This window comes from Podarcis melisellensis (assembly GCF_964234715.1).
Source record: "Podarcis melisellensis genome assembly, chromosome: 7".
Taxonomy (NCBI): domain Eukaryota; kingdom Metazoa; phylum Chordata; class Lepidosauria; order Squamata; family Lacertidae; genus Podarcis; species Podarcis melisellensis.
In genome coordinates this window covers 88,406,304-88,426,013 of record NC_138539.1, presented here as the reverse complement: position 1 = coordinate 88,426,013, position 19,710 = coordinate 88,406,304, and the positions used below count along the sequence as shown (strand labels likewise).

General features: G+C 43.8%; 1 protein-coding gene across 1 annotated transcript in view; it reads right to left on the bottom strand.

Moving 5' to 3' along the window:
• Positions 1 to 19,710, bottom strand: part of SORCS2 (sortilin related VPS10 domain containing receptor 2) — a 119,839-nt gene that overhangs the window by 96,091 nt on the left and 4,038 nt on the right. The window contains exon 2 of the mRNA XM_081917757.1: positions 9,723 to 9,790. Coding sequence (XP_081773883.1) covers positions 9,723 to 9,790 — 68 coding nt within the window. The remainder of the gene's footprint in view (positions 1 to 9,722; positions 9,791 to 19,710) is intronic.

The window sequence follows — 19,710 nt, the reverse complement described above, 5'->3', positions numbered from 1 at the left end:
AAAGGTGAATAGAAAATGAAAATCTGTGAGCAGTTCTGACATCAAGCATACTATACTGTGGCAAATTGTTGCTGTAGACATTGAATGAAGCAGAATAATTATGACTGAATTCTTACAAAGTTCATAGGACGGTCAGGCCACATATGTCAGCATCCAACAACAGAAATGTTTGATGAGAAACTGGCAACCAGGAAGCTGTTCCACAAGTATGAAAATTGATTTGTAAAAGCTTCAAGTTACCAGCTTGAAGCAGAGAAATAGGAAAGGCAAACAACCAGCCAGCATGTATCGTATTTCCTCTGGAACTTCCAGTATACTAAAATCACATTGGAAAATAATCCTATCAAACATATCACAATCCTTTCCCACACAATTAATACCACTTTATTCTCTGTGTTTATCTGTCTATTCCAAAAAACAGGAAACGTGGTATTTCTATGGCAATGAGGCAAGAGAGAAAGGGGTACACATTCCATACGTACCATTTGGACATGCGGGGGGGGGGGATTTACTGTAAATGGGGCCATGCAGAACATGAGCACAGGAACTCTGGACCCCAGCCCTTATCTCATGTATACAGCTGTTAAAGGATGTATACTGCACATCTTAAATAAAGTTTCCTTCCATGGTACACCCTTTTTTGTATACCATAATGCATTTAAAACAAACAAACAAACAAAAACAAACCACATTTGTGTCAAAGAAATGTGCATGAAAGCCTTGCTCTAATGTACTCACAGATATTCTCATATATAGATGGCTGGCAAAATGCACCACCAGCTACACACCACAATGCTGATACATAGAGCTGTGGCGGGAAAGGTTAGTAATTCTGTCCCAATTGGTACTGCAGCTGATAGTGGTCTTCCCCAGCACTTATGCCCCCCACTCCCTCGAACTCACACTTTACAGTTCCTTGCAGGAAATTGAAGCCTGTGGGGTGATGGTGTCAATGCTATTTATTATTTATCAGGTGTTTTGAAAACTGCCTTTCAGTATTATCACTCCCAAGACAACTAATGAATCAGATAAAACTGATAAAAACAATAAAAACAAAGACGAACAATAAAAACAGCAGACTAGAAAAAGCAAAAATAAAATTGTAGCAGAAGAATAAAACCAATTCACTTGGGCTTTTAAGAGCTCTTGTTGCATGGTGCTAAAAAGACATAATGACAGATGCCAAGTGAGACTCCCTGGGTAAGCTGAGAAATTGCTGATCTTGTAACAAAAATATGTAAGCTGTCCCTAAATTGTCCATACCAGACGATTGCAAAGCAGTGCATATACCACCAATTTTAAAAGAAAGATCTAGGACCATAAGCATAACTTCTGATCCTTGTAAATTGGAGGAAAGCATGGTTAAATATAAAGTTAGCAATCATACAGAGCAGCCTTCTCCAGCCTTTCTAGATGTTTGGACTACAACTCCTATCAGCCCTACTTCAGCCCACATGGCTAATGGTGTTGGATATCCGGTCTCTTAAAACCAACACAAAAAGGTAAGGGTAAAGGACCCCTGACAGTTAAGTCCAGTCGCGAACGACTCTGGGGTTGCGGCGCTCATCTCGCTTTACTGGCTGAAGGAGCCGACATTTGTCCGCAGACAGTTTTTCTGGGTCATGTGGCCAGCATGACTAAGCCACTTCTGGTGAAACCAGAGCAGAGCACGGAAATGCCATTTACCTTCCTGCTGGAGCGGTACCTATTTATCTACTTGCACTTTTGACGTGCTTTCAAACTGCTAGGTTGGCAGAAGCTGGGACCGAGCAACAGGAGCTCACCCCGTCGTGGGGATTCGAACCGCCAACCTTCTGATCGGCAAGCCCTAGGCTCATTGGTTTAGACTACAGCGCCACCTGCATCCCAACATGCTTAAGTCTAATTAATGCATGATGTGGTTTAAAAACTTCTGCCTTAGCCCATAGTTAATACCATTTCGATCAATCAATCTTAATCAATCTCAAACCTTATTTGGCATATGGACAAGATTCTGAAAGGTTCAGTACAATAAAACCAATTAGCAGATTCTGCATCTAACAATTAAAATACTGTTGTGTTTTGCAGCAACCTGGCTACTATCTCCATCTTATCCCCATCCCGAGTAAACATTAGGAAGGTCACCTTGCATACATCTGACTGCCATTCCCTGCTAACAACCAAATGATTAATGAACTAGACTGAATCGTCTGATACAAGCGGCAGTGCAAAAGAACATGCACAACTGGTTCTATATGAATCTTCAAATGTCTCAAGGGCTGTCACATGGAAGAAGGAACAAGCTTGTCTTCTCCTGCTCCTGGGACTTGAACAAATGGCTTCAAGTTACAAGACAGGAGATTCCAACTAAACATCAGAAAAAAACTTTCTGACAGTACAGTAAGAGCTGCTTGACTGTGGAATGGTCTCCTTCAGGAGGTGGTGGACTCTCCATTGGAGGTTTTTAAGCAAATTTTGGATGGCCATCGGCCAGGGATGCTTTAGAGGGTTGGACTAGATGACTTGGGGTCCCTTCGGACTTTACAATTCTATGATTCTATGACTCTGTCCACAGCAGCATAGTCTCTCTGTGAATCGTAATACCATTTCCATTTCTACTGTGTGTGTTTCTCATTCTTGCATACCGGGACAAGTGAGTTGTTGTAAGTGTAAGCTCCAGTCAAGATATGTAGCTGAGATCATAGAATGATAGAATTGTAGTGCTGGGTGGTACCAAGGGTCATCCAGTCCAACCCTCTGAAAACAGACATTCCTTTGAGGCGACCGTAACCTAGGCTTAAGGTGCTCTTTGGCGACTAGCATTGGCCGTCATTAATCTGAAGATACCCAAGTGTGGATCATTGTGGCTGAGCTACCTCTGCTTAGGAGGAGGAGCAGCTGGCACTTCAGCCTCAGTTGGTGGAAGGCACATTGTGTCACAACTGTCTCTGGGCCTTCAGTGACATTTATCTGGGTCCCCAGACAGCAAACATGATCCTTTAGGTCAGAGGAGTAGAACCTTGTCCCTTCCAATAAGCAAGGCCAAGGCAGGAGGTGGTTAAAACAACAGGGAATGGTCACTGAGGTGACCACTCGTTTACCTATTCAGCTATAATTAATCATTGTGGCCATATTTTGATGCACATTGGTGGACACCTTACTAGGAAAATATCATTTTAGGTTACTGTTGCTTTCAAAAACCACATACACATGAATGGAGTGAGCACCATCCTTAGCAATTTAACCAGGCCTTGGTCCTTACATAGACAATGCTTTGTTTTTAATCTGTGGCATTCTTAATTTGTTTGTCACCACAGCACTTAGTTGCAGCTGGCTAAATCTGCAGAAGCTTAACAGAACACTGGCATTTTGTTTCCTCTCAGCTTCCAGCACCAGTTTATCACCATGGCACCTCCCTGAATAGGCCTGATATCAATTCTGCCATCTACTGAGAGCCTGAGAACACTTTCTTTTTAAATCTGTTGGCACTTTAGAAACTACCATGGAAATTCTTGTATAAACCAAGAACCCTTGAATTTTGGAGGATGCAATGAAACCCAAACCTTTAAAGTCCTCCCTACTTTTCTAAAATAAAAAGCAATAATTATTGCAGGGCCAGGAGAGTCTCCCAACCACCAAATATATTAAAAAGAAAACTTTGGGTGTTAAAAGTTTTCTTGTTTAATTTTTTCTAGTTAGGGTAAATAGGCTTTATTGCACTAGCCAAAGGTCACGACAAAACCATACAAACACTTTCAGGAAAAGAAATATCTATATAACTGTATATAAAAAGCAGAGCCACTGCCTGAATAATCAAAATTATAAAATGAAGATTCACACATAGAATGGGGACTCCACACAGCATACAGTATTTTCCTATTTTGAGTTCTGAATCTCCCTTACAGTTTACTGCAATTTTGTCCAGGTCTTCTTCCTGATCTTACTTGCCGCCAGTGCAAAGAGGGCCACATTATAAGTTACTGGAGCATTAGCATCACTGAGCAGCCAGAGAACCCTCTCCACCAGGGAGAGGCAGCTTTCCTGGACAAACAAGGGATTTGAAAAGTGCCTCCTAGGTTCTGTGTATAGTGGGCAATGTAATAAATAATTTTGGACACTCTCCACCTGTGGTTGCCCACAAATACAAAGTCTATCTGCTTACGGGACCCTGTTATATGCCCTTACAGGTCAGCAGAAGGCATTATGTGTTAAAAGTTGCTTCTTTTTTTCTTCCTTAGGCAAATCAACCACTGAGAGCAGAACAATGGAAGGGAGGGAGCAGGTTTCCAGATGCGCTGCTGCTTTCTCAAAGCTGCCCACAACCAGCCTCCCTCCACAATACGGAGTGAGGGCAGCCCAGTCGGAGGGCTGTTGCCATGGCTGAGGTGAGGAAGCAGGAAGAGACTCTCCCTGGTGAGTCCAAGTCTTCTTCCCTGGCCTCTCTCTCCAGCAGCGGAAGGAGCATCCACTGCCTGAGAATTGCTCTTGTGCATGAGGTGTGGAAAGGAGCAAGGAAGGCAGAGCTACACCCCCCCACACACACACACACTCACAGGAGAGCTAGAGGGCAAGGCTGCTGCCTCACGCAGTCTGCAACTTCCTGCCATAGAGAGAAAGTAAAACCACAGGAGTGCCACAAGGGTGGGAGCAGAACCTGCCCACTGCCCCTGAAGCTGCCACCTTCATGGTCAGTTTTAATTTACACAGAGGCTGAATCTATACATAGATAAAAAAGCTGTGAAAATGCTTTTTTAAGAAAACATTTAAAAATATATATGGAATTCCCCATAAGCTCACCTGCACCACCTAGTGTCACATTTGTATAATGCACTTAAAGTGCACTTAAAATGTTATCTTTCAGCTGTATAGCTAAGTGCCCAAAAGATATGTTTGGCAGTGACCAGTGCTTTTTTTCTGGGAGGACACAGGGGTACGCATACCCCTAAACATTTTGTGTTGCACCAACCAACCGACCAACCAACAGATTGACATGCCAGCTGTCTCCACAGTAGCAGAGCAGACTGGAGCTCCATCATTCTCCCCACCGGTGCCCAGAGAGGGGAGTCTGGGGCAGCCACGGTGAAGATGATGGCGCCACCACTGCTCCTCCGGTAAGCCAGCAAGCACTGGCCCCTCCTCGCTCAAGCCGCCGCCACCAGGGGCCTTCCCGTCCTCTCAGCACCACCACCACCTCAAGTCCCTCGTCCAGGGGTTGGGGTAGGGAGGGGGAGGGGAGCAGCCAAAATGAGAGTACCCCTAAACACTTTTTAAGATAAAAAGCACTGGCAGTGGCCATTCATTCCCCTGCCCTCCAATAAGGTGAATGGCATCCATTCACTTAAGATGGTGGGGAGAATGAAAGCCCTGATCTCAGGGACACGGCAGCCAGCTCCAGTCACATATCACTGCCTGCTCCATCCCAGCAACAAGGAACACAGGGTGAAAGTTGTCTTTAAGCCAGCACCCTTGCTGGCAAACAAAATGAGCTTCCCCCATGCGGCTGCACAGCACTGCAATTATGAAGCGGCAAGGAGCAGCTGATGGCAGCTGGGAGGACGACTCATCAAAGAAGGAGAGCCAGTCTGCAGCTTCAAGAACAAAACCCTCTTGCAGGCAGGATGGGGGGAGCAGAGGGGAGCAGCTGGAAGGAGGAAAAATAAGGAAGGGAAAGAGGCAGGAGGCACCACTAGAGAAGCCAGCTCTGCCAGCCCTCACCAGCCATGGTGGAAGTAACTAGGGCAGCTCTTTACCTTACCTTCCAGCAGACTTTTCCTGGGGCTGGAGTGGCAAAATATTTTTCCTGTCCCAGCTCCCGCCCCACATCTTTTTCTTGTGTACGCCCCTGCCAAGGCACAACTTTGGAGTGCCACAGAAAAGGTCATTGCCATCTACACAAAGACAAAAGGATTCAATTGTCTTATGCCTGTACAACTCCCTGTAATGTGACCCTTGGGGCCCTAATAACAGACACCCTGAAGCAATAGCAAATCAGCCTCCCTTTTCCGACATTAAGGTCTGGATTCAACTACCTTGTACCTTTAGTGAAAGCCAGCACAAGGACTCCCATAATGGGGCTTTTCTCTCTCCTTGCCTCGTGCCACCCCCAGGCCTCCCCAAATCTACTCTGGAGGGTCATGAGTGTTAGAAAAACACTGGGGCCTAATTTGAATAGCAGAATGTCTGGCATCTGGTGGGTGTGGCTTTGGTGTTCTGCTCCGGAATTGGCCCCTCCTTTTGTGTGCTCAGTTAAGTTTAGTTAAAGAGAGACAAACTATCATTCTTCATTCTTGTCTCATTCCTGCCTTATGATGCTGTTTTAGTTTCCCTCAGATAGTATGTTATTGTGTTACAATTTTCTTTATTATTAAAGCTTTGCTTGACATAAACGTGAGCTGCTTACTTTTCTGAAAGAAAGAAACTCTGCTGAAGAATGGTGGAATATTAAACTGGGTGTGAGGGGATATTTTAATCACCCCACCCTCCACAACAATGAGAACCCCCAGAACAGCACACGTGGGGAAGGGGAGATCATCCCATTAGATGAAATTACAGAATTAGTTGCTTAGCACGAGGCTAAATTCCAGCCAAATTCACTGGGTCCCAAGGACTCCACTCCAACTGTGTCCTAAGTGCATTATTTTCTTAATATGAGTTTATGGTTCCCACTGAATTCTAAGGGCAAATAGACTAGCTGTCAGAAGAATCACAGTTCAGGTGCTTAGTCCCCACACCAACAATTCCTTTACTTTCTACTATGTAGGTGGATGGCGTTCATTTACTTGTATGTCCAAAAAAAAGTGTGTAGCATATGTGGCAGTGCTTGTACAAAATGCCCTTGATACTGGACATGGCCTCTGTGGAGAAGGACCCTGCAGTGGTAGAACTGGGCCTCTGTCCACAGCACACAGAAAGACTCTTTGCACCCCTTCATGGGCTCCCACAACACACTCCACCAACCTCTCATCATGCCTGGCATTTTGATAATACCTATAAAATTTAATCACAGGGGTTTTAAAAACAAACAACCATAATCTCAGTGTTTCCATGTTGATAAAATTACAGAATTAAGAGAGATGCTGCAAATGCCTTCAGAAGCATAGGCTGTATTTTGCCGCAAATCTTGTTACTTCTGCGTTGCTCATGCATGATAATCAGTAATCCATAATAGACTGGATGGGAGCCAACCAACTGATGCTCAGCCCAGGTAAGACAGAGGCAGTGTTGGTAAGAGGCTCATCTGCACTAGGAGGTTTGATTTAACCTGTTCTGGGTTAAGCCTAAAGCAGAGACAGTGAGTGATGCATAAGCATTTAGCACATGTTCCAAAAGAAGTACAGTATGTTTTTATTTTCTCCAGTGTTTCTGGACTAAGCCCATTATTTGATCTAAAACTTTCTTACAATAAAATCAGCTTACAAATCATATTCTAAATTACGCAGCAACATATACACAAAACAAATGTGCAGCTACATAGAAACATTATAATTATAACCAATAACACATGGTCACAAAACAATTAAACTGCAGCAGCCAGACAGGATATTAAAACATCAAGATTATTGTTATTATTTATTAGCTGCTTATTGCACAAATGTCTCTGACCGACTTACAGCATATTTTAAAACCTAAGCCCAAGAAAAAAATGAATTGCAATACTACACAAAAACACATATTTTTTTTAAATACACTGAGACATATACACAAACATAGGACCCAACTCCTAGGGACCGTGGGGGCTTCAGCCACCACAATAAAATATTTGAGGGGGCTGGGCCCCCACAAAACTGATGGGCATTCCCACTCAAATGGTGTGTGTGCACTGTGTTATGTGATTGATTATGCAGGGCATCAATTATCTGGGCCCCCACAATATTTTATTCAAGTTGGCACTCTTGTACACAAAATAACACTCCCCAATAACAGTAGCAGAATGCTCTGATAGCATGCTAGCACAAAGCACAAAAACATGAGACCACAAAATAAATTTGCACCACAGTAACAGCAATCCCATCAAAATCCTTAAGGGTGTACACCTATGGCCTTGGAAGAGAGCCACAGGAGTTTGCTGCTGTCCCTCTCACAGGTGAGGGAAGGAGAGGAAAGGGAGATCTGCAGACAGAGCAGAGATCTGTTGCCACTGTGGAAGCCACCAGTGCCCAGTGGAGCCATAAGTACTCCAACTGGGATAGGAGAGGACAAAGGGCATACAGGGCCATGTTTTGGGGGGTTAGATGTGCCCACATGACACATCTAAGCCCCTCTTTTTTCCTCCAGCCTTCCAGCCTGGGTAGGGCGAGCACAGCAAGGGTTGGGATCGGGCTGTTCTATGTCTACACCCCCCCTTCATCAGACTGGTGTGTAAAATTACAAAAAGGCAGTAGTAAACTAATAAATGTAAATGGCCACTTAAATGTGGTAGACTTGTAAAAATAGTTAAAGCCTATTGGGAAATTATATAGAATGAGATTAAAAAGATGTTCAAGTTGATGATTCCCAAGAAACCCAAAGCTTTTCTTATAGGAATTATAGATAACGATGTACCAAAAGAGTTGATTAACTTATTTATGTATATCACAGCGGCAGCACGAATACTGTATGCCCAAGGATGGAAAGAAGAAGTTCCAACAAAGGAAGAATATATGGAACAGGCAAGATTAACAGCAAAGATTAGAGATCAAAATGACGAAAAACTCCCTGAGGTCTAGAAACCTTTTATTGAGTATTTAAAGAACTACTATAGCAAGATGAAAATGCATGCAGGACTTGAAATATGGGCAAGCAACAGCATTAATTACTAATATAAATAGGTTAAAATTGATGTATTGAATAGTATATGCGAAATATGCAGCATTCAAGAGTAAATATGGAAACCATGGAAGGGGAGAATGGGAAGTCAAAGGATAAAGTAATTTACAGTACATCTTAAAATTTGTAAAGTTTTTTCTTTCTGTGTGAAAAACCAATAAATAAGAGTTAGAAAAAACAAAATAAAATAAATGGGCACTGAGATGGTGTAGTTCCCCCAGCACACAAACACATGCCCCCCCCCCCGGGCGCCATGAAGGCATGCTCTGCCGCTGAGTATGAATCACACTGAAGTAAATGGAATCTTAAGTAACTTGCAGTCATCTCTTGCAGATTTCCCCCCATTAAAATCAGTGGATGATTTAAATATAGACTTAAAAAAGTGCATGAATATAGTAAGAAATTCATCACATCCATTAAGAACAGCTAGAAGCATTAGGCGGGGTGTGCGTGTGCATATATGTATTTGATCAAGGTTTTAAAGGTTAATCATAATTAATGTTGCAGTGTTTAACACTGTTAAAAAGTATTGAGTTCTGTATGGTTTACTTTTGAGTAAACATGTGCATAACTGCACATGTAAAAATGTTTATAAAGCAAACTAGCGCACCCAACATTGAACATACCACATCCTGAGCTAATTTACTTGCCCATTTATTTACACAACTAAAATAAATAAGATAAAATAAGGCTAGAAGAGATCTGAACAAAATTAAGGCTCTGTAAATTTACAAATAGGTTCCACCCTTGAAAAAGAAATACTCTCCTGTAATCTCTAGTTATTATTAAAATTGTAACATCAGAGGAGTATCTATTGCTCCAAACCTTCAAATGTCTTTCCAAGTTTTTCAAGCTGCTCTTTGAAGAGAACAAAAGAAATAAACAGCAAGATGTGACTCTATCTGACCACATACTGAGTGCGAGAGACAATAACATACCTCCACAAAGAGCTCTCCAATACTTTGCCCATATCACTGTGGTAATACTTGGTAAGGATCAGAATCACCTAAAGGAATACAAATGAATAAATGAACAAATGAACTAAGGTATTTATGTCAGACAAGAAAAATAATAAACAGCAGCATGCAATTAAATAAATAAATGTCAAGACTTTGAGTTCTTAAGAGTTATTTTATGTTTACCCTCATCTAAGACTGCCCCACTGAAATCAGGATTGGGTGGTAAAAGTGTTTTTTTAATAATAATGTATAAAACCACAAGCAAACACAAGAACTATGCACATGCTACAATTGAACTAATTTCCGAGCTTATATTTACATAAAAAGGTAAAGGGAAAGTGACCCCTGACCGTTAGGTCCAGTCGCAGACAACTCTGGGGTTGCAGTGCTCATCTCGCTTTACTGGCCGAGGGAGCCAACGTTTGTCCGCAGACAGTTTTTCTGGGTCATGTGGCCAGCATGACCAAGCCGCTTCTGGCGAACCAGAGCAGCGCACGGAAATGCCGTTTACCTTCCCGCCAGAGCGGTACCTATTTATCTACTTGCACTTAAGGGTGCTTTCGAACTGCTAGGTTGGCACGACCTTTTGATCGGCAAGCCCTAGGCTCTGTGGTTTAACCCACAGCACCACCCGCGTCCCCTTATATTTACATAGCTAACATATATAAGAATTAATGGGTTAAAGCCTCAGCGCCTAGGACTTGCCGATCGAAAGGTCGGCGGTTCGAATCCCTGCGGCGGGGTGCGCTCCCGCTGCTCGGTCCCAGCGCCTGCCAACCTAGCAGTTCAAAAGCACCTCTGGGTGCAAGTAGATAAATAGGGACCGCTTACCAGCGGGAAGGTAAACGGCGTTTCCGTGTGCGGCTCTGGCTCGCCAGAGCAGCGATGTCACGCTGGCCACGTGACCCGGAAGTGTCTCCGGACAGCGCTGGCCCCTGGCCTCTTAAGTGAGATGGGCGCACAACCCCAGAGTCTGTCAAGACTGGCCCGTACGGGCAGGGGTACCTTTACCTTTACCTTTACTCCCATGTCAGTATATGTGTGTGTGTGTGTGTGTGTGTGTGTGTGTGTGTGTGTCAGATTTCAGCCTAAAAGCAACACACTACTCCACAATTTTTTTGTTTTGAATATGATAAATTATTTCTCTGCTAAATTGAACTTCTGTGAGAGTCTACAATAAATAAATAAATTATATTATTGAAATAAGGTCAGAAATGCATAATGCTCAAAGAAAGAAAAGATTAATTTATTGGTTACTTCATACTATTCAATAATATTACAAAACTATAATTTTAGAACTTTACAATCCATTTTGGCAAGTGGGCTGTCACTTACTATCACCACCAAATGTGGGCCATATATTCAGTGGTGAAGCTGCATGCTTTGCTACCAGGGGCGGAGAGAAGGCGGGATGTGGCTGGTGCCCCCCGGGGGGCGGGGCGTGCATCCCAGGGGCATGGCACACATTCTGGGAGCGTGATGCGCTGCCTGTGGGGGCATGGCGCCCGGCGCGCAGGAGGGTGGCAACGTGTGTCTGGGGTGGCACCCTACCGGAATAGTGGTGCCGGTGGCGGTCCGCTCCCTCCGCACTCCTGTTCCTCCGCCAGTGCATATATTAGGTACTAACATCCACAGGATAATCAGTATTATGGGGAAAAAACCATTGTTTTTAAAGAAGAAGAAGAGTTTGGATTTGATATCCCGCTTTATCACTACCCGAAGGAGTCTCCAAGCAGCTAACAATCTCCTTTTCCCATCCTCCCTCACAACAAACACTCTGTGAGGTGAGTGGGGCTGAGAGACTTCAGAGAAGTGGGACTGGCCCAAGGTCACCCAGCAGCTGCAGGTGGAGGAGCGGAGACGCGAACCTGGTTCCCCGGATTAAGACTACCGCTCTTAACCACTACACCACACTGCTGTATTATTTACTGATATTGAAAGCTTTTGAGTGGAAGATTTTTCATTTAAGCAGTTATGGAGCAATTAAGCCCACACCTGCACCAAGCATTACTATATCACTTTAACAGTGGCTTCTCCCAAAGAATCCTGGGAACTGTAGTTTGTTAAGGGTGCCAAGAGCTATTGAGAGACCCATATTCCCCTCACAGAGCTACACTTCCCCAGTTTCCTGTGAAGAGGGATTAGTTGTAGCTCTGAATAGGAGTCTCTTAACAATTCTCAGTGCCCTTAACAAACTATAGTTCCCAGAATTCTTAGGAGGAAACCGTGACTATTAAAGTGATGCAATAGCACTGCAAATGTATGGTGTGAGAACCTCAGAGCGGCTTATAAAAGAGTCCCAGAAAATATTCCAGCCAGGCATTAGTCAACACAAGAGACTATTAATTATTATTAGCAATACAGCGGGTTAAGAACTTAATTCGTTCTGGAGGTCTGTTCTTAACCTGAAACTGTTCTTAACCTGAAGCACCACTTTAGATAATAGGGCCTCCCACTGCCGCCGCGCTGCCACAGAACGATTTCTGTTCTCATCCTGAAGCAAAGTTCTTAACCCAAGGTACTATTTCTGGGTTAGCAGAGTCTGGAATCTGAAGCATATGTAACCTGAGGTACCACTGTATCTGGAAAACTCAAGAATCACTTAATAAAGAGTTACAGTTTGAAGCTTTGAATTAGATACCAGTGGCAACTATGGAAAATATGCCTAATCTGTTTGGCTAAATGGATTCTTTAACTGCCCTTATGCCTGGAAGCTGAAGCCAGAAACCTCCACCCTAAAACCTCACCAACATGCACATATTCAAATGCCCTATCTAGATAAATCATTTTCTGATTTAATACAATGATTAACAAATTAAGCAAAAGTGACTCTTGCTTGACACAGAGAATAACAGGCTCGAGCAGTTTAAAAACACAGTTGACAAACACAGGTTTTCAGCAGCAAATATGGTTAGATTGGGGTTTAATGCTGCAGTCTAGTGGATATCTAGGTTAAAGAAAGTAAAGGGATCTGTGTAATGCAATGTTTTCCATGGGCTATGGTTGCTTAGGCTGACTGCCCCAGGTAACTCAGTGAGCTAATGGCTGACTGAAGATTTGAACTCAGGTCTTTCCAGTCCTAGTCTGGAACTTTCATCGCACTACACCACAGAAGCTCTCCATTAGAGCAGCCACCACCATCTGCCTATTTTAGTTAGTTGTTTCTCTTCACCTTTCAATCCAGAAGGACCTTCAAGGCAGGACAGGGTGAGACAACCACCTCAGGTGACAGGATCGGCAGGGACAGCAGATTCAGCCCCCACCAAATGCATCACCTGCTGCTGCCACTGTGGCAGCAACAGGTGCCACACAGTCCTTGGAGGCCAGATCTGCTGCCTCCTGGCAGCCTCCACAATGCCACCTCTACAGCAGCCTCATGGTGAATAGAAGGTGCTTCTGGTCTCCTCCGACCCTTGTTTCTGATGTACATCTTCCCTCATCCCTTCTTCCCTGGCAGTGTGTATGTGCGCATCTTGTGGATAGCCTCTTGGGCTGGCTCTGCTTCAAGGTAACTTACACAGAATAATAAAATCCAACTGGAGCTGCTTCCATCTCCTCTGACACGTAGCACAGCTCTGGGTGTCATGCTCATGCCTCAACACTCGCTGCCGCCACCAATCCTCATTAGGCCGCTGCAGCTGTGCCGCCTCCGCTTTCATCCTACCTTATTCCTCAGACTGCTGGCAACTGGGTGATCAGTTGTCTGGCTACATGCATTCCACTGGGAATGCAAGCTGCTTTTAAATAATTCTTGTTAAGACGGCCATCAGCTTCAAACAGTCAAAATCAAAGAAATCACCGTTCAATCCAGGGACCCACAAAGACGCTGCCTCCTGTGGATCTATCTGTGTTCCCCCACAAAAGTAATCACCAGGAGGGACAACAGGGATATCTGGATTTCCTTCCTTTCCAGAATTTAGAGGAAGGTACAACAGAGTCCATATGTGACAGGTCCTGGACAAGACCAGTAGCTGGTGTCAGGAGATTTCCCTCTAATGTAAGAGCTTCTTTAGCTTTAGACCTGTGAATGGTCAGATCTCACGTGAGAGACAGAAACAGGAGAAATTACAGTGGTACCTCAGGTTAAGTACTTAATTTGTTCCGGAGGTCCGTTCTTAACCTGAAACTGTTCTTAACCTGAAGCACCACTTTAGCTAATGGGGCCTCCCGCTGCCGCCGCGCCACCAAAGCACGATTTCTGTTCTCATCCTGAAGCAAAGTTCTTAACCTGAAGCACTATTTCTGGGTTAGAGGAGTCTGTAACCTGAAGCGTATGTAACCTGAAGCGTATGTAACCCAAGGTACCACTGTAGTTTTAACACTGTAAAACTAATGGGATATAGTGCGTGTTTAGCACTTATTTCTGTGTTATTTGATCCCCTTAACCCAAAAAATAAAGGGGGGCAAAGTTACGAAATTTTGGGCAGTATGTCAGCATAGTGTTCTTTCCTGCTGTTTTCACGGGGGTGGGCATGGGGGCAACAGAAGCATGTGTGTGAAGAAGGCTGAGGGAATAGAAAACCATCCAAGGTTGTTCATTGTTGTGTCACACCATGGCCATGGGTGTGAATGAAATTCAGCATGTCATGCCGGTATATTGGTTAAAAAGCCACAAATTCATAATACAACAGGTACTGCAGTGTGAAAGAATCATTAGAAAACAGGACAGAAGTGCTAGCATTATAATCAAGAAAACTAATGCAATATTCTCCACCTCTGAATACACCCTGGGCTCTTGCTCTCTGCCCCAATACCTCCCACCAGAATTTTTAGAAATATCTGCCATATGCCATGTTTGGTAAATTATTATGAAAGTAAATGCTAATGGTAACAAAATGCTCCAAAATTACGTTCACAATGCTTCTATCATATTAGTGCTCAAAGGAATGACTCCATTGACATGAAGGTAGAAATCCTGGGAACTGCGACCAAGAAGAGTGGTAAAACCTGAAAAACTGCCGATACAGAGTTCACAGATATACAGTCCTTTGTAAACCTCAGGTATCTATGTAGCAGACCATGGCTGTGTTTTGGCAAGGGGCAATGAAAAAGCCACAGCCTACCAGCTTATTAATTTATAAGCATAAAATACAATAGATACAGTTTCCTTCTGCAATCATACCAGTACTCAATTTAAATTTTCCTTGACACTTGGCATGGAGCTCAATTTAAAGAGGAAACATACAATTTATTTGTTTCAGTTTCCTAAATCTTCCCTACATCAAACATCCTAAATACTGATAATGTACATTTTTGGTATTCACTGTCACCAGTAACCTTTAGTCTAAGTTCTTTCTCTGTAGCAGTGGTTATTCAATGAGCTGCATTAATATCTAGTATTTTGTACTATTTTTATCACACATTTTTTCTTTATGTGCTGAAATACTACATTAGAGCTTCCTAAGCTGAACTATGCACTGGCTGCCAATTAATTTTGGGGCCCAATTCAGATGCTGGTTTTTTGACCTATAAAGCCTTAAATGGCCCAAAACCAAAATACCTCAAGGACTGTCTCTCCCCATATGAACCCGCGTCCTGTGATCATCTTCTGAGCTCCTTCTTCATGTGTCCCCTCCATGAGAGTTTCGGAGGTTGACAACACGAGAACAGGCCTTTTCTGGGGTGCATCCTCGCTTGTGGGATGCTCTCCCTAGGGAGGCTCGCCTAGCACCTTTGTTACAAAAACTTTCCCCTATAATCAGGCATTTGGCCTTTAACTATAACTTTAACCTTTTAGAAGAGGGTGGGGTGTTTCTAATGTATTTCTCTGTCCTCTCAGTTTAATGTATTTATGTGGGATTTATTGTTGGTTTCGTTGGTTGGTTGGTTGTAAGTTGCTTTGGGTTGCCCTGGGCAGGATAAAGTGACTAGCAAATTTAATAAATATATAGAAACAAAAATAACAACAATTCCCCAGCATCAAAATAAGCTTCATTGTCCCTTTGTCCTTTCCTGTGTAGAATTCAAACTGTGAATATCCAGCTGAGAACATAAGAAGCCTCCCCACATCAAGTCAGACCTTTGGTCCGTCTAGACCAGAGCTTTCCAAACTTTTCATGTTGTTGGCAAACATTTTAGACCTGCATCATTTCGTGACACAGTAATTCGGTTTTACTAGCAAACCAGAGGTAAACGTACCCCTTTCCAGCCCTGGGAGGAGAGCAGGGAGCATTTGTGTGACACGCCAACACACTAATGTGTCACACAGTGTGGAAAGCTCTGGTGTAAATAATCAGTCTCCCCTTCACTGCCAGCAGTCTCTGTTTTTCCTAATTAACTTTTGACACATTATCCCATTTCCTTTTCCCTCATGTGTTGAGTTTTCTCAGTTGTAAGCCTGCAGGCAGGGCCAAGTCTATTAATTTTTCATTTGGAATCTGGCACAGTGATAGACATAGTATGATCCACAGGGGATGATGTTGAATCTTTTTTAAAGTCACCTAATCTAGGCTGGTTTTTCAATGGGCCCATGGGCAAGAGACAATAATTGCTTTCTCCCCAACCCTACTCTCGCCCCGGAGGAAGAGCACCAAAACCCCTCCTTCGCACTGCACTATAACAAAGCCACCACTTTAGAATTTTAAGTCTGAAACCTTTCTCTCAATGCCTCCGTCATCCCTTGGCAGCAATGAAAAGTGGGACAACCGTCTTCAGAAACGGTTGTACTCAGAATTTGCTTCTGTAAAAATGGAAACCATGTCCAAAATACTCACAACTGATAATTATTGTGAAGACAGATGGAAGAAGGGACTGGTTTTTAAAAGTGGAGCTCACTCTGTATCAAGCCTTCATAAAGTAGAGCATAGGTAATCCCAGGGTTTATTAGCAACGACTATATGGAATATGTTTATTACATGAAAGATAAATTCAAATAAGCATCAAACATAAACTATGAAGCTGTAACATGGAACTATTTCTATTTTTATTAAAATATTAAAGATGCAAGGCACAATCTAGATCTCCTCCCAGTGTCAACACAGGTGAAGAATGGGGACCTGGGAGCAAAAAGGTTAATGGTGGTGAAGAGAGGTTGGAAGGAAAAAGATTTCCAGCACAGGAAAATCCTTTCTCTTCCTTGGCCACAGATGTAAGATTTTCAGAAATGTTGAAGGCACAAAAAATGGAAATGTTGGAAGAGACTGAAACGTAAGAAACAAATACAGTGGTACCTCAGGTAACCATTTCTGGGTTAGCAGAGTCTGTAACCTGAAGCGTCTGTAACCTGAAGCGTATTTAACCTGAGGTACCACTGTAACTGCATATGAGATGCAAACTTACTTTACGACATTAAGAACATGACCAACATTGTGTATAACTTTGCACATAAAAGCATACTATATGATAGAGCAGTGTTTCCCAACCTTGTGCCTCCAGCTGTTTTTGAACTACAACTCCCATCATCCCTGACTAGCAAGACCAGTGGCAAGGGATGATGGGAATTGTAGTCCAAAAACAGCTGGAGGCACAAGGTTGGGAAACACTGTGATAGAGTAAAGGAGTAAAATGGTCTTCATTTTATTGAAACGATAACAGCACCTACTAGGCGGAGCTGCTACATCCAACAGCTCCTATCTTAGTTTTTACCAGTTGTGAAAATGGGATGGGGAGGGGTACAGAATAAAAACTGAAAACAGAAACCATCAGCAATGTAATAAACAAAAGGAAATGTCTATTATGTGGATTTAAAAATGGTCTCCTCTCTTTACCATCGGCATTTTCTGGAAAAAGAAGAAAATGTTCAGAAACCTTAACACCTCTTTTTAGTCTAACAACGGGATTGTTAAACAACAATCCCTGTTGCAAACTGCTTCCTGATCTCTGAAAGGAAGGGGGGCACACCCAGTATCAGCCTCTAGTTTAACAGATCACAGGATTAAAGAATACATGTGTCACCTGCAACAAAACATTGCAGTGTGAAGTGCTTCTGTTCAGGGTTCCAGGCACTTCATTCTATTTCCTCTTCCTCCTAAGCAGTCAGTCCTCGTTCCATGGCAACAAAGCATGCTCACTAGACTGGGCATTGGGGGGGGTATCCCCCTAAGAGTTACTTAACATATATATTGTTATGAGTTTGTGGAGGGGGCCTCATTCCCCTAAATTCCTATGTGCCAACTCCTCCCCACAGCTCCTGGATTTAGTAAAAGTTAGAATTAATCAAGGTTTGATTAAACTTTGCCAGACAGGGAAACCCTCTGGATTTAGTTATGCCAGGGGTCAGCAAGGTTTACCTGCCATGGGCCGGATCACTCCCACGGAGATTGCCCGTGGCCAAGACTGGTGCAGCGTGACGCTGGAAATCACGTCTGCACATGTCCGTGGTGCCAGAAATCATACCTGCACATACCCAGACACCAAAAATCATGCCTGCACAGAAGCAATTTTCAGTGTCTAGACATGCGCAGATGCGATTTCCGGTATCTGCGCAGGCGGCTCATGTGCCGGTAAAACAGTCTTTGTGGGCTGCATCTGGCCGACCGCTGAGTTATGCTAAAGAGTCACGGTGCCCAGGTAGAGCTGGCTGGCTGGCTGGGCCATTAGCAGAGGACAAAAGCCAGGGGTGGCCATCCAGGAAACCACGGGAGAGCAAAGGGGAGTGGTGCCCCTTCTTGGCTGGGTGCTAGTGGAAAGAGGAAAATGGAAGGTTTAGGGCTTCAGCTTTGAATGCCGTGGGCTTGGGGAGGTCCTTGGAGTTGGTTGGCAGAGAAAATGAGAAGATGGGGCAGAAGTCCAAGTGAGCTGGGCAGGACTAGCTGGAACAAAGAGACACAGAGGGTGGCTTTTTGCTGCCCTTTGAATGCAATGCTACCCTGAAGGGGGAAGCCAGATCCCCATAGGATGTGAATAATCTGCAATCCCTCCATCTAGGTTCAGGTTGTATAGATGTGTAAATAAACCAAGTATCATTTAAAAAACCACCATAGTCTCTACTGTGCCTCATTTTGGTGCCCCCTCTCTGCAGAAGCCAGACTGGCTCCTTCCTTGTCTGGCAGGTGAAGATTCCCACAAGAGGAGGTGGACTCTCCTTCCTTGGAGGTTTGTTTTGAAGAAGAGGTTGGATGGCCGTCTGTCGTGGAAGCTTTAGCCTAGATGCTTGCATTGTGGGGAACACTGGACTAGATGACACTTGGACACCTTCCAGCTCTAAGATTCTATGGTTCTATTCATTTTTTGATCTTAGGTTTTCTTGGGGGGAGGGGGGAACAAGATCATGGCCACTGGTCCCATCACCTCCTGGCAAATAGAAGGGCAAGAAATGGAGGTGGTGAGAGATTTTACTTTCTTGGGCTCCATGATCACTGCAGATGGTGACAGCAGCCACAAAAGTAAAATACGCCTGCTTCTTAGGAGAAAAGCAATGACAAACCTAGACAGCATCTTAAAAAGCAGAGACATCCCCTTGCCAACAAAGGTCCGTATAGTTAAAGCTATGGTTTTCCCAGTAGTGATGTATGGAAGTGAGAGCTGGACCATAAAGAAGGCTGATCGCTGAAGAATTGATGCTTTTGAATTATGGTGCTGGAGGAGACTCTTGAGAGTCCCATGGACTGCAAGAAGATCAAACCGATCCATTCTTAAGGAAATCAGCCCTGAGTGCTCACTGGAAGGACAGATCCTGAAGCTGAGGCTCCAATACTTTGGCCACCTCATGAGAAGACTCCCTGGACAAGACCCTGATATTGGGAAAGATGGAGGGCAGAAGGAGAAGGGGACGACAGAGGACGAGATGGTTGGACATTGTTCTTGAAGCTACCAGCATGAGTTTGACCAAACTGCGGGAGGCAGTGGAAGACAGGAGTGCCTGTTGTGCTCTGGTCCATGGGGTCACGAAGAGTCGGACACGACTAAACGACTAAACAACAACAGCATTTCATTTTAGATTTCTATTTTGTATTTTAAACTATATGATTCTGTCATTCTAAGCAGCACCTGGAGTTCATGCTTGGCAATGTCCCAGTCTGCCATCGGT